The sequence below is a fragment of the Epinephelus moara genome, chromosome 20, assembly GCF_006386435.1.
Source record: "Epinephelus moara isolate mb chromosome 20, YSFRI_EMoa_1.0, whole genome shotgun sequence".
NCBI lineage: Eukaryota > Metazoa > Chordata > Actinopteri > Perciformes > Serranidae > Epinephelus > Epinephelus moara.
In genome coordinates this window covers 12,349,780-12,365,705 of record NC_065525.1, presented here as the reverse complement: position 1 = coordinate 12,365,705, position 15,926 = coordinate 12,349,780, and the positions used below count along the sequence as shown (strand labels likewise).

Below are 15,926 nucleotides of genomic sequence, written 5' to 3'. Positions count from 1 at the left end.
ACATTGATTTCTAGTCCCCCCCCCCCCCCCCCCCCCCCCCCCCGCTCTCAATGCCTGTGAGTCAGAGTTATATAAACCTGTTCTAATAAATCACGGTAAGCGCTGCAGGTTTCTGTCACCAAGGTGACTGATGAATATCACTAGTGCTACTGTGAATGAATAGTGTCTGCATAGCTTGCAAGGCAACTGAGAATTTTACATTTTACCCAACACAGCAGGGAATGTAAAGGCAATGGGATCTGGCACAGTGGGCAGGACACACACACACACACACACACACACACACACACTTGCACTGTAAAAGCTACTGGAAACATACTGAGCTGTAGGATGAATCATTTAAGCTTAATGTGACACAGGCTGGTCACAGCTGGACTGAAATAGAAGGCACTGTGTGTTATTGGTTGTTCAGCACATAAAAGACTTACAGGTGAAGACTCACTGTCTGATATCTACACAACCTACACTAAAATCCTTTTTTTAAATGTCAAACACAGTTTACGCAATAGATTTTGTTTTATCCAACAAAGATGTAACATGAATGATGGCTGCATCCCCTTAAACCTACATGGACTGATTTTTAACCACTTGAAGTTAGGAAAAATGTGCTCATTTACACATTAAGCACTCTATTTCAATCTGGCTCTTTAGGTGCTAAAGGCTCCACCATAATTACCAGCTAGTTGCTGACGTTTTGTGCTGTTTTGTGCTATGCAAGTAGTGTACAATTGGTTTTTAGAGCTTTTTCACTAACAGCAGCTGCCTGGAAACAGCGCTTGATAAGAGGTAATCACGACAGTAACCTTGTGAGCCATAAAGCCAAAATAATGAGCTTAAAGATGCTAAAATGCTCTGGAGAACTGAGGGTGACTGCAGCAAGAGGCGTTATTTCTCCGCTGGTTCATCACTATTAGTGACCCCTTTTATATTACACAGTCATTTGACCCGAAAAGATTTCCTCTTATGTGCCGCCGTCATTTTGGCTAATCTCTATAAACAGATATTTGCATTCAAAAAACCTAATGTAAAGCTACATTTTTTCCTATACAATAACTGACAGAATCCGAGGTTGCATTTTAGCCAATGCTTTTTGGTCCTCCACTGTTTAAACATGATTGGTCAATACTATTTAGACTACAAACAAAAACCAGAACACATTAGATACCAAGATCTTATCCAGTCACCTATGATTCAGCATATATATGCAGATATTTGTTCACAGATATTACTTTTAATATATAAATATTAACTAGAGCAGCCTTAAGTTGAAGTGCATAGGGCTGCTGTACAGTATATATCTTCATTATGCCAACTGAACCTTAAGTGTCTCACATTAATTAAAGATCTTAAAAACAAAAAGAGCAATACTCCTCTGAAAAAAAAAAAAATTCTTTATAATGATGTTGGTTACCAAGTGATAATCACTGAGTGGAGGAACTAGTTTTCTGTCTTTGTATTTTCCACTATTCTTCACTGAATACAAAAAACTAGGAATGTCCACATCATGTTTGTTTGGCCCTGATCACAAACCAGGTCCTTTCAAAACTGGGTATCTGTCGATATGAAGTCTGATTTGATACTGATATTTACTTAAATGTTTATTAACCATGTAGCCTGGCATTGCCAGACTGATCATATGTGAATTAGTCTGGAACCTTTCAGTAAATGTTCGATTTCCAGCGGCCATTCTCAGTGTGCACAGACCGAAATGCCTCCGGAAGCAATTGGATAGACTCAGAACAAAATGTGACCTGCAACCAATCAGAACAATGAAACGTTGACATAGTGCTTAGTGACACATGCAAGTTGGGGCGGCGCTTGATCTGTTTTCAGGGTATGGTCACACATGAGTGAAATTAACATTTGCATATTTGCTTGCCATTCACCTCCATTCAGTGCGAGCAGAGGGCCGCTTCTTTTGGAAAAGCAACTTTCATCGGTGAAGGTACTGCCTCACCCAAGAGCAACAAGGTATGTGTGGAGGAGATATTGATTGTTGCTGTGTCAAGCCAGCTGATAGTGTATGGTATTGGCCGTGAAAAATATGACTTCCTACGTGAGAGATGCTGGCTGGCTGTGAGTCCAGAGACAGGCATTAAACGTAAGAAAAATGGAAAATGTACCCATTAATTGAACTGAATTGAAGGAGCCTGGCATGTTGCACTGGATGGAGCAGAAACTGGTGCTGCTGGTCTGTCAGTCATCGTATTAAACCCGCCCCATACTAGATACACATTTGTGATATGCCTACTTGGGATCTGGCTGGCTGGAAATTTGTTTAAATGGGACAAGGATCAGATGCATCTGCCAGGGAAATGAAACAATAGCTTGCAGATATGTCTGGTTCCCAGGTTATTAAACATGTATCTCATAAATTATTAGCATGTATGGATGAAAGTTTGGCTGTAAGAATGCCTCTCCTGAAACTGACGGGATGCGATCCCCTAAGAGAAGGGGTGTTACTTTGTTACTTTTGGCTGTACAGCAGTGTTAAAGAGTGATGCTCCTTTTACCTCTTAAACAATCTTTGTCAGAGTGCAGACACACAAACCAACAGCCAGGTTCAATATTGGCCTGCCATCAAGTTACTCATGAATTTTGTATTAATTAGCAACAGCTGATATGACCAACTGTGAAAGCTCTGGTCAGCGTCGCCTAAAAAGAGAAGCTGCTATCTGAATCTTTTGTACACCGCTCACACCTCTACGGAAAAAACAAACAAACAAACAAACAAACAAACAAAAAAAATCCAACAAAAAGCTTCATGATCTGCCATAACAAGACAGGGTAGTTAAAGTTATCAAAGCCACCATTACATGCTTTTATTGAAAACAGAGATTAAAGCTGCATCACTTTGCTTGACAGTGTTAAGCCTCAGTATCACCTACACCAGATTTGCTGCTACAATCAAAGGCTATCATCTTGAGACTGATTTTTCCAGGTGAGAAACACATTTTCTTGTCTGTGGCACGCAAAGAGCAATACATAATGATATTTTGTAACCAAAAGAACAAACAAACTCCCAGGGGAGCATGGAGGAAGACAGCAGGGGAATCTAAAAGTGAGAAACAAGCAACAGAGGCAACATGAATTTTCCACCTTTTTCTTTTTTTTTTCTTTCTTTGCAGGTAACAGGATTTGCAGTGTGTTGTCACAGAGCAATGGGGCCAACACAGGGCACTATTTTCATCTCGCCAAGCACCACATCACTCAGTGTGTAGCTGGCTTATTATTCATTCAGTAAACAATTCATGCTTCAATCTGACGCAGCGTGATAATATCATTTCCTTTTCCAGACTCCTGCACAGTCTTAATACTGAGATCCATGCAGGTAATACCAGGCCAAAGAGAGCGACAAAGACAAAGCCACATCCAATACGCCTCCTCAAAGCCATATTTTGCTTTGATATGATTACTGCAGTATCCTGTCTGGCCTTTGGAAAATATAATCCAGCAGAAAATGTCTACTCATTTGCTTTTCTTCAGCTCTGATTATTCTGAGAACACACTTTCCAACATAAAAGTTTGGTGACCCATTTTCTTTTCAATGTACAGTGTTTTTCTGCTATTCTCTGTTATCACTGGAAGGGTCATATTGGGTGTAATTTCTTCTTTTCACAAAGAAAAGTAGGGAAAGACATGAAAATGCAGCAGCCTTGCAAGACATCAAAATAAAAGTATGACAGGATAATGCATTTTAAATAAGCCATGATGTGTCACTGTATTTTCGTCTTTGATGGATTTTATGTTTGGACAGAGGAAAAAAAAAATCAGCATTCATGACTGAAATACTCATTGAAGTCATCCTTGAAATCATTAATGTCGACTGAATTAGATTAGTACATAGTGAAAGAATTATTTATTCATATTGGTTGTTACCTGAAATATTACCTTTAAAAGTGGTTTTTAGCTTCATTCAAGACATGTCATTAGCAGTTATTTTGAAATTTCTTAGTTGTACATCTTACAATATATTGCGTTTCTTTAGTCTTAATGGGATAGGTTCGTAATGAGTACATCCGACTCAAAGCTATCTTAATTTTTGGCCTCACAACTGTCTTAATCTTTCTGATGTTAGGTTTGTGACAAATGCAGAACTAGTATTTGAGCTTTATTAAAGGAATAGTTCAACATTTGGGAAACACTATCATTTGCTTTCCTGGCAAGGGTTACATGTGATGATCAAAACCACTGTTGTGTCATGTAAAAGAAATATAAAAATGTCCAGTTGTGGTTCTACAAGTAGTTTTGTGCAGGACTATTTGTTGGCCAAAAGCAGTGACCCTCTGAGGTCTTGCTGTCACCGTTAGTTTTCCAGACAACCAGAAGACACTCCAGGAGGTGGTCCCCGTCAAGAAATAATCTGGCACAGAAACCCCATAAAACCACAATTTATTTTATGTGGATTAAACAAATAAGATACAATGTGTTAATTAGTGAACTAAAGAGGCGCTCGTAGGGGTGTTTTTAAACTTCAGACAGAGTCAAGCTAGCTGTTTCTCCGTGCTTCCAGTCTTTATGCTAAGCTAACCGTCTACTCGGTGTAGCCTCGAATTTAGTGTAGAGACATAAAAGTCTATCTTTTCATCTTACTCTTGGAAAGTGAGTGAATAGGCTTAATTCCCAAAATGTTGAACTGTTCCTTTGAAGGTAGGGTTAACCAATAAAAACTCTAGTCTGACTCATCTGAATGACTTTTCCCAGGCCGTTCTCATAAACTGTTTGTGCGTTTTTGCACCAAATTCGTACATATCCGACGTAATGATGAGCCAGTGATTTGTGCATAAGCCATGTATTTCGGAAGACTGCTATCACAAGACCATGCTGACAGGCGTAAAGAAGAAAGCGGTCTCAAGTGGTTCAGTTAGGAAGCACACCGGGGTGGTGGATGGTTCACCAAACACAGGACTTTCCCCTGCAGACTGAAGTTAGGAATCATAAGGACTTTGAATCATTTAAGGTGTGTTGTCACCATGTTTCTTTTCCGAAACGTTGCCACAGTAGCTTAACTTACCATAACCTAACCTAAATAACTTTACGTTAATTACATAAGTTAGCATTAAGAGCACAACGTCATTTGTGGGGCACTAATTCGTAGGATATCATATGTAACGTCATATGAGAATCTGTTGCTTTTCCTAAATAAGTATTTTGGGTCTTCTCTTGTTTGTGTTTGCCTGTAGCTGTAAGGTCAGCAGCAGCTGTAGTATGGCTAGCTGCATTAGCCTCACCATCTGCACTTTCGCCGGTGGTTTCTGGGGTGGACGGTGTGTCAGAGTCACTTGCTCAAAAAGTTACCAAAAAATCCACAGAGGCTCACAAAAATGTCAGTACAGTTCATAATAATACAGCTTATGGGCCAATACATTAAAAGGAAATAACTGCTGCACAGTAATTTAGCATTAGTTAGCTCACATGAATGCAAAAGGATTCATTGGTAACAGTTAGCCTTGTCTTAGATTTCTTTGGAGCCAGTGGCTGATCTTCCTACAGGCGACATAGGCAGCCACCTACACTGACAAAGATACACTGACTGTTTTTTTGTGTACTGGCATATTTGTTCCACAATCTGTACCGAGTAAGTGTCTTATTGACAGTGTTAGGGGTAATGCATTACAATAGTAATAAATTTCAGTGATACATTTTAAGTGGTAACAATGTAATATAACTCTTTACAAACAAGATTTCTGGTAATATTATTATATTTACAATGTCACATAATGTGTTACCATCCGAAATAAACTGTTGCTGTTTTCATTGTGTTATTCATCCACACCAAGCAACACCGGAGTGTACTATCATGTTTTATAGGCTACATTATAGAAGAGTGTAAGTGATCAGTAAATCTTGGTCATATCATACAGTGTGTTAGCATGTTCAGTGTGTTTCCATTTATAACTCTCGCTGGCGCTGCTGTAGCTGACCAGCACACTGGAAACCAGCAGGTAGGTCTTCCAGCTCCAGTGTATTACTTTGTACTCATCATAGTGACTTATTTGCTTCATTATGTTTCATGTGATAGGCCCACACATATTGATACCTATCTCATAATTTATCAGACTTTGATCAATGTTGGGAGCTGACTTGAAGACGTCACTTTAGATTTGGTTTGTTGATGAGTTGAAAAAAGAATGGATAAATTATAGCATCACTTTCATTTCTACTTTTCCCTTTGTGTAATTTTCAAGCTTCAATTAATTACTGGCTACTTTTACTCTGAACAAAAAAACAAAAAACAACCCAATGGATAAATCATTCCTAAGGAGATCCTATCTTCGTTCCTGTCTAAACAGGTAAAAATCAGACTTGACTGTGTTTAGTCATCCGTGAGACGATGTGCCTTTGTGCCACAGTCACTGTAAACAAGTCAGCCTCTGAGTGGAGTAATGGGCTCTCCGGAGGGCTTCAGGGTCACAGGTGATTATTGAACAATTCTTCAGTGGACGGCCTTTCAATCATATCTTCTACAATAGAGGTCACTCGGCTGAGTCAAAAGATTCTACTTAAACCTGGGCAATTTGTTAGAAATATATTAAATTAGCACTTAGGGCCAAGGGCTAAAGGTCGTTTTTAAACAGGCATCACCGTGGGAGACACAGATCTGTTTACACAAACAGGTATTCTGCTGTATAAAAAAAACTGATCAAACATTCTCTCTTCTTTTTTATTCTTCTTCTCATTCTCTATTTTATCTCCGTGATTCCCCTTCTCTCCCTCCCTCCATCCCTCCCTCCCCCCTGGCATCACATTGTGCTTATTCTTAGCTCTTTCTGCTGTAGTGGCCCGCTCTCCCAAAGACAGCTGAGTCTGCTGGGGCTCCATTAGCTTTAACATGTTCAGTACTGGATGGGACGCAGGCAATGCAGAGGAACGAAGAGACAGTGAGGGAGGGGGAGGATTGAGGAGGAGATGTAAAGATGGAGAGAGGGAGGAGGATGAAGCGGCATCTGGGACTAGAGAGCTGCTACAAACAGGAGGAAGTATAGTAAAATTGCCTTCTCTGTCTCTTTCTTCATTCCCTCTCTAACTTCATCCTTTCCTCTCCATCATTTACTGTTAATTAAATCCTTATCCAACTCCCCACTTCTTCTCCATTTTTCCTTTCTCCTGTCATCTGCAGACCTTCAGTTTCAGTATGCTGCTTTGGCATCAGCCAATTTGGCCAATCTCCAACTTACAAATCCTCAACTTGCTGACAACTTGGTAAAAAAGTTAAGTGTGGCAACAAGATCACTGGCTTGTGCTGTTTGTAGCTGATAGAGGAGTGGAGCTAAAAATAATGGAGTGCAGCAGAGTTCGCAGTCCATCAGTCTGCTTGTCAAGTCTGGTCTAACTCAATTTTTTATCATAACTTATGTAATTTATTCTCCGCAGAACAAGTAATCTTTTTACACACACTGCACCAGCATAATCATAATCTTTAATTTATCTCTTTACAATAAATAAATGTATACGCATTTGATCTACTTTCATGGTGTTTCCATCTGAATTTGCACACAGCAGGCCTCTATCAAAAATGAAAAATCATATCATCCAGTTTAATAAAATACAATAAAATGACTGAGTCAGCTGTCGGATACAGAAATGTGCAAAATGCCAATGATGAATGTTTGTTCACTTGTATCAATCATTTTGTGGGAACAAAAATGATTACCCCAGGTGAAAGCATTACATTATTAGAATATAGAATATAGATTTTGGTTCTACATTTTTCATATTGTTAAAACAATCACACAAACAGACCAAAACCAGCAAAGTATTAATCTGTCTCTCATAACCCTCTGAAGGTATGCAAGCCTGTTGTCATCACAAAGTCGTCAAATACCGCCAGTGATTTTGGCATCAGACACTGACGCTGAAAGCCACCTTCTGTGGCTATGTGATATGCCACTGAGCAGCATCAGTTCGTAACGCGGCTAGATGGAATCCCTTGTGGCGGTATAATGTGCTTGTGGATGGTGTCTGTCAGAAACGCTGCCAGTAACAATGTAATATAAGGAGCTGGAAAGGGCGGGAGTATGGAACCAACAAACCTTGGACTTTTACCCAGGAGGTCAGAGTTAGCTTCCTGTATGAATTTCACCAAACTTACCCATGTGCATTGCCTAAACATAACCACATGCTTGTGTTGCATGGTGTAAGTTGACATGCATTGTTAACCCCAAACGCAGGAGGATACCTGGTGCGTATAATGTAAACATTAACATCAGTGACCAAGTGGCAATATGTGACAAGTTGGGATGAGAATGGGTTGGATATGCTAAACATATTTTTTATTTATGTATTGTTTTTTTAATGATTTTTTTTCTTCTGAGAGATTTACCTCTACAGGGCCTATAAAAATGATTCAAGTTAAACAATCTGGAAAGGTAAAACAAAACAAATAAAGCCCTTGACTTAATTCAACTCTGAAAAATGTAAGCTTCAGTGAAGAGGTCCAGTTGTTTTGTTTTTTTTTTAAAATGCTCACTAGCCAAAAGGATAGAAAGCACCAATATAGGACTTGTTCTTACTAAAGATATTTTTTTAAAAATGATGAAAATGGGAGGACTGTACCTGACTCGGAATTTTTTCAGTCAGATCTGATTTGGCTGGTCAATAAAAATATTCAACTATTAATCCCTTTTTTTATATAGACTTTCAAGGACAATGTGACAATGATGGGCGGCAACTCAGCTACTTCAGGGGACCAAAATGTCCCTTAAGGTACACTGCACACTGATTGACAGGTTTAAGCAAACATTATTTAAACAGAGGTGCTAGTGAGTTTTACAGCATCAGGATGATGTATAAGTCAAAATAAACTGCAGTGTGTGCGATCATGGTAATAAAAAAACCATGTCACCCACTGGAGCAGTGTGGCTTATTGATGTTTTATCAATAGGCTTTGGACAGCAATGGAGCTCTATGGCACAGAGGAAGAAGATATACAGATTGATACAAAGACAGTACTTGTTGACAGAACCAATCATTGTTGGTTTTGTTCTTTTCATTAGATTCGTTGACAATAAGAAAAAATATTGAGTATGGCCAGCTTTAGCTTTTAAGATGTGGGCTTTGTTTAAGGTTAGGGTGGAGCATGTATGGTAAGCCACCAAGGAGTTAATGTAAGTCAATGCAATATCTTCATACAATGACCACAACAAGTTTATGTGTCTGTATTCCTTACCTTATTCTCCAGTCGTCCAATTAGTTCAGCCAGGCGGTTGATTTGAGCGTCCAGACCTTCTTTTCTCACCTCTACTGCACCTGCAACACAGACATAAACACACACTCTAAACACATTGCGTAAACAACTTTCATTGCTAGATCCGATGAAGCTGGGTTCAATTTATTCAAATATGTCTTTCAAAATTTGAATCAAATTTCCAAAGTTGGGCGGTAGGTTGTCATGTCACAATATTTATTTCCTTTGAATTACTCATCCATATGTAATCCAGGTTAAGCCATTAGCCTTTTGGATAAGTGGTGCTGCCACAAAGTAGGTGCGGTAAAGATGCAGGTACACTGAGCAGGTACATCATGGTGTATGAAGAATTACACCACTTAATACTACACTATTGCTGCTCTCCTTCTCATATCTCTTTTTCTTTTTTCTTTTCCATTCTTTGATCATGAATATTGCATGTAAAGTGGGAGTTCCAAAGTGGCTGATAAATAGGCAATTATATCTGTTTATCGGAAGGAACTTGGCCTTCAAAGACAGTAAAGATATGGATGGATGGGAAGCTGCCTCCTTTGAGGTACTCTGTTTGTAACTCTTATTCCAGTGTGATATTGAGATACCACACTGGGCTCTTAGTAATTAGCTTCGGTCTTGAAGCAATATTTCTCTTTGGCAGAAAATGTTTACTTTGTAGCAAGAAAGACCACCAATGGGGTAGAAGAGTAAGTCTACAATTTCATTGATGCTTTTGAATATTTCATTATCAGTAGCTACAAAACATAATGGAGTGCTTTGACCTGCATGACCTATCACCATGAATGTGTGGTAAGAGATAATTATTCAGAACAGAATTAGGCTCTGTTGGGTCATTTTTAATTGGTGGTACAGATGGGGGCTTCTTGTACTGTCACATACTAAGACTGGTACATCCAGGGCTTGTTAGCATGTTAGCAATCTCAAGATTAAAACCACATTTCACATAAAACCGGATGCCTTGTTGTTTTGCAAATCTTTATTTCTCGCCTCAAATGTTTTCAGAAACACATCTAATGCATTCTTTAGTTGTGAAATGAGAAAATTTGCAACCCACCACCCACACCACTTTTCTCATTTTACAGCTAAACAGTACACTATAAATGTATCTGACAACATTCGAGGCGAGAAACAGGTGATGCAGTGACAGAATCTTGATTCATATTTGAGCAGTGCTGCCTAGTTTGACCACAGTTCATTAACAGTGACTGACATGACTGACAGCCGCATTCAAGGCTCCTCAGCTCTGATTGGTTGTTTTCCTCCAGCCTCGTTGGATTGTAGCAAATGCCATAAGAAGCACTACGAGTGGGCAGACTGTCTCATGTACTATAGTATATATTGACAGTTAGTGACAGCAAATGTAACAAAAAGTTATTTTTATTAAAATTACCAACTTTTAAAATAACAACCAACCGACTACTTTAACAACCAACAGCTTTAATAAGAACTTAAACATTTCTGAATTTGCAGTGTATAGCATCTTGTCTTCTATATAATGCTCTTACTAGCTTATGGTGATTATCCTGAGTATTCCATACTCACAATCTAAGGTACCATGTGGAGTTTTTGACCACTGGTAGTGCTATGGAGAAATATTTTCCCCAGTAGGACCCTGTTTTGTGTATATAAACTGATGATGTAGGCATGGATGTTTCCAGTTGCCTCAGCTCTGCTTAATTTGTGCTACATTTATGCCCTTATGTCTATGGTGCACGTGTTGGTGGTGCTTTCTGTAGTTGGCTTTGCACGGTTGTGGTGTTTGGTTGCAAGTCTAACCAGTCTGTAAACACTAACCAGTCTGTAAATACTCCTCGTGATGACCTCTGCTAGCTAGCCAGGCTGAGGTTTTCAAATGTAAACATCAGTAAACATCGAAGAAAGATGGAGAAGAATGAGCACCAGCTGAACTAGCATGTTGTTAGCCATTGTACAGGCGTTGGAAATTAAAATGAGCTGCATCAGTTTTCAACGGTATATCTGGAACTGTAATATCATTTGATTCACCAAAACCTGGCTAAATCCTTGACAGCACCATTTAAACAGGGGACTGTTTTTCTATATCATCAAATAGAGCGGACGCCTCTGCTGAGAGAAGAAGAGGAGGCATGTGCTTCATGGTGTATAAGGACTGGTGTGACAGTGCGTGATACTGTCCCAGTCCTGCTGGATCACTGCTATACACCATTCAGAGGTGGCTGCAAAGCGGAGTTGCTGCATGTGCTCAGGACTGGGCCCCATGGCCCGAGGCCTGGCCACCAGACACTTGCCAGTAAGCTCCCCCTCAGTTCTGGCTCCAGGGTAGGGTGCCCCACTGTCTCTGTACCGCGATGTAGTACTCTTTTGCTGAATGCGCCATTTTATCAAGGTCTTCTTGAACTACTCTCAGTCTAGCCCCTCCCCTGGGACCACTTTGCCTTGGGAGACCCTACCACGGGCTATTTACCCAGACAAAAGAGCCCTCAGGATCACAGGAACACACACGCACACCCCTCCACTATGTAAAGGTGGTGATTCTTGGAGGAGCAGTGGAATTGTACCTTGTATAACTCCATGTGACAAATAAGTGATTGATTGATTGATCTCATGCATGCACAGGCACGAGCATGTGGGCAACACAGTACAAATTCATGCCCTTGGTTTCATGCCATACTGCTGAACAGTCACTGGTTGCAGTGAGACAGTAATACATCATTACAGGCAAGAAAGAAGAAGACTGCTAACACGTCAACATGGATGTCAACAATGAACAATACAAGACAGTCAGCTTTTTCAGTGTCTTCAAGATGTTGTTCAGATGCTGTAAGACCTCAAGGATACACACACTGTGTTTTTGTGAGTAACACTGGATGTAATCAAGACTTTTGTTTATTTACAAGATAACTGAGCAGTGGCACCTTTAATGTGTTTACAGTCTATTGACGTTAAAAAGCATCACATCGCGCCTTTAGCTGTTTAAGCTCCACAGTGAAATGTGCACTATAAAATAGCTTTTATCTTTCACTGTCATTGTTAATGATGGTTGTTAATTTGTGTGTGTTAGTACAACTAAAGCAACAATGAGGTAACACTAAAAACACATGGAAAACATGTTGTTTCCCTCTAATTCACGGCTCTCTCTGTTCACCTTCTTGTCCCTGGACATAATTTCTCTCTTCTCTCTTGGTTCTCCTCTCTCTGTCTTCTTCCTCCCCCTCTCCTCCCCCCTTCCCTGCACTGCCGTCATCCCCTGATGGCCCCCTCACTACTAATTGGAGAGTTGGCTTCCCACTCTTCATTAAAAGCTTTAACAGGCAGTCAATTAGGAGCTACCTCCCTGCAACCTAAACACACACACACACACACACACACACACACACACACACACACACACACACACATATGCACACATATGCACACACTCATCAACTAAACCATAGTCTGTAACCATGGAGACAAAAGCTCAGTGGTCATTTCGATGGACTTAGAAAATAAGTGTCCCGGTCAATTATAGAAGTGTGTGAGGAATTACAGCCTTCAAATCTAGCAGCGGGGTGAGGGGAGGGGGGTCTCTATTGAGTTTCTCCTCAATTAAACCTGATTTGAGTTATTCCACATTCACCTAATTTAACTTTCCATTCTGTGTCAGCCAGTATTTAAATGTGGTCACATGAATCATGAAAAAGGTCCACTGTTGTTACAGTATCTACCTGATTTTTTTCTTTAAAAGAAAGAATGCAGTGATATAAGTTCACATGCAAAGCCAAGTAACTTTTTGGACCTGACAGAACATGCAGTCTGGTAGAGATTATGGACGTATATCACACAATTTACTTGCAATGCCACAGTATATTCCTGGCATGGAATTTGTGTATTGCATGTCAAAAAGGTGAAGGGGTAGACACTGACATGGTGTACTAAAATGTAATATGTCTGACTTTCACATCAGATACTGGAGTTTGCATCCTGTCAATAATAAATGTTGTGCAAACTATAAATTATTTGTTGTTTTTACCAGAACTCTTAGATTTTCCACCACCTTTCTTCTAGAAGTTCCTACTATCGGTGCAGCAGTAGCATAGTGGAGAGTGCATAGTGGAGAGTGCCGGCGCCCCATGTACATGGCATTGCCTGGCTGCAGCAGCCGCGGGTTTGATTCAGCCCTTTGCTGCATGTCATTCCCCACTCTCTCTCTCTCTCTCTCTCTCTCTCTCTCTCTCTCCCTCTCCCAATTTCACACACTATCCTGTCCATAAAAGGCAAAAAGCCCATAAAAATAATCTTAAAAAAAAAAAAAAAGAAGTTCCTACTGTCAGGGCCCCCCTTGACCTTCACCTGCAAAATGTCACTCAAATTAAAATGTACTGAGAGACCCAAAAAGACCACAAAGACATGCACAGTAACTGCAAAGAGACAAAAAGAAAAAAAAAATACCATGAGAAAGAAAAAGAAATGCAGTTCTTTGAACGGCTGCTTGAGGCTGGCTCCAAAGGCAAGTCAGTCCCCATACACTCCCATGTTAAAATGCCAAACTTTACAGCAGAAATAAACATGCTTAAAGCCTGGTACAAAAAACGGTGTTGGTCTCTGTAGCTAATGTCCCATTTCATGACAACTATACAAGGGTTGAACTTTTATATAACTCACCGTTTTACATTTTATCAAGCCCTAAAGGTACGCATGATTAAGGGTGGGTCACCTTGAGTAGCAAACTGTCTGCCAATAGTGTCCTTGGCTTCTGAGTCAGATCCCCCCCTTGCTCCTCCACAGCTCCAGCCTCAAATATGGTCACTCTAGATGGCGGGAGTCCACAGACCTTATCAAAGGTCTTGTAATATCTCCCAATATCAATTATATTAATTTGCGACAGAACTGAGTTTGGGTTGGGTTCCATAGGCACCAACAAATTCTTCTTTGCCTGAGAATGCCTTGTAGTGTCCAAAACCAAAAAGTGAGAGATTGAAGCTGGATGCAAAGCCAGCCACAGATTAATGCAGAGATGTAGCTGGTTGCAAAAACCAACCTCAGCAGAGGTCAAGAACAAGACAAACAAAGCTCTGCTAACATCGTGTCTCAGTGCTAATCAGTCATTAATGGGAGGTTTCTGCATCGTGTTGCCTACAGATTACTTGTCAATCAAACTGTGCTGCTGGCGATGTATCCATGGATTTTCTTTTGTTAAAATATAAGTTTCATGGTAAATTGTGTCATATCAACTAGCAGGTTTTAAAATTATATTTATGTCAGATCATCAGATTTTATTTTGCTGCCAGGAGCTGCCAGACAGCTAGTGATTAAGATGAAAAATATTTAAGCTGAACAAGTTGAATTACACAATTAAAGTAGTGAGCCAGCATTTATTGTGTGCACAATAACAAGCTGAGCGCATTTCCTCCTCACACAGACCCACTCATCCACTCCCACCCACTCAAAGTCCATCTCCAGCTTTATCAGGACTGAAGACGTCCTGTCATCGATGAATGCATCATCCTAGTGGTTCAGAACATGTGATGCTGATTGTGCTATAATAATCAACAGTACCTACTTATAGGAAAGTGCAAAAGGGGCAGGGTAATCAGCCTGAAAATTCACATCTTTACCAACAAACAATGTGCAATATATTCTGTGTTATTGGGAGTAATTACCAGTTACATTTTTCCTCATACTTTTACAGACATCTGTCTCCACAGACTGGGGAACATATGGCTACTCCATTCTCTTCTCCATAACAGTCACATAATGTCGGGCACAGCTGGGTGTGTACACAGTACATATGTGTACTTAAAGACTTCTGCATACAAGAATTGCTAATCATTAAAATACTCTAAAAATATGCACAATCTGGATCAATCTGTAGGTACAGCCCAAAGATGAAGATAAATGCACAGTGACCACAAAGTAACTGCCATTACTAGGTGCTGAATGCTTCTCTTTTCTACAACGTTATGTCCATAACCCCTTAAAGGGAAATTTCGGTTTATTTCAACCCGTCTCCTATCGTCCTAAATTTGTTTCAAGTGACTAGTGACATAGAAATAATAGTTAGCATGTTAGCCGTTAGCCTAGAGGGGCGCATTAGTAGCGTCAGACCTGTTAAAAAGTAAGTGAACGGGCATACCTTCAAGTGCAAAGTTAGTCCACTAAACAAGCTTTTTTTCCACAAAGACTGCCTCATATCATTAGGATAAATGTCAGAGAACATATAGAAAACGACATGTAAACGTGTTGTCTTACCTTACTGGTGTGGTGCCATGTTTGTTTATCCCTCTAGCTCTGCTTTCCAAAGCACGGCCGAAATATATCTTGCCAGCTCTAGANAGCACACCGGTAAGGTAAGACAACACGTTTACATGTCGTTTTCTATATGTTCTCTGACATTTATCCTAACGATATGAGGCGGTCTTTGTGGAGAAATAGCTTGTTTAGTGGACTAACTTTGCACTTGAAGGTTGCCCGTTCACTTACGTTTTAACAGGTCTGACGCTACGGCTGTATCTTGTCTTAACGGCTAACATGCTAACTATTATTTTTATGTCACTAGGCACTTGAAACAAATTTAGGACGATAGGAGACAGGTTGAAATAAACCGAAATTTCCCTTTAAGGATCACTGCTTTACTCATGGTTTTTAAAATCAAGAGACAAATTGGCTTAAATAAAATAATATAAAATCAGTAACTAAGATATTATCTGTTCTTAGTGTCTGTTGGTGCCTCATTTCCTGTTGTTCTTGCACACTACTGCCAAAA

At 39.9% G+C, this 15,926-nt stretch overlaps 1 protein-coding gene across 1 annotated transcript in view; it reads right to left on the bottom strand.

The window, feature by feature from the left end:
- The window catches only part of necab2 (N-terminal EF-hand calcium binding protein 2), a 180,367-nt gene that overhangs the window by 60,938 nt on the left and 103,503 nt on the right, over positions 1–15,926 (bottom strand). Inside the window, exon 8 of the mRNA XM_050074059.1 lies at positions 9,170–9,249. Coding sequence (XP_049930016.1) covers positions 9,170–9,249 — 80 coding nt within the window. The remainder of the gene's footprint in view (positions 1–9,169; positions 9,250–15,926) is intronic.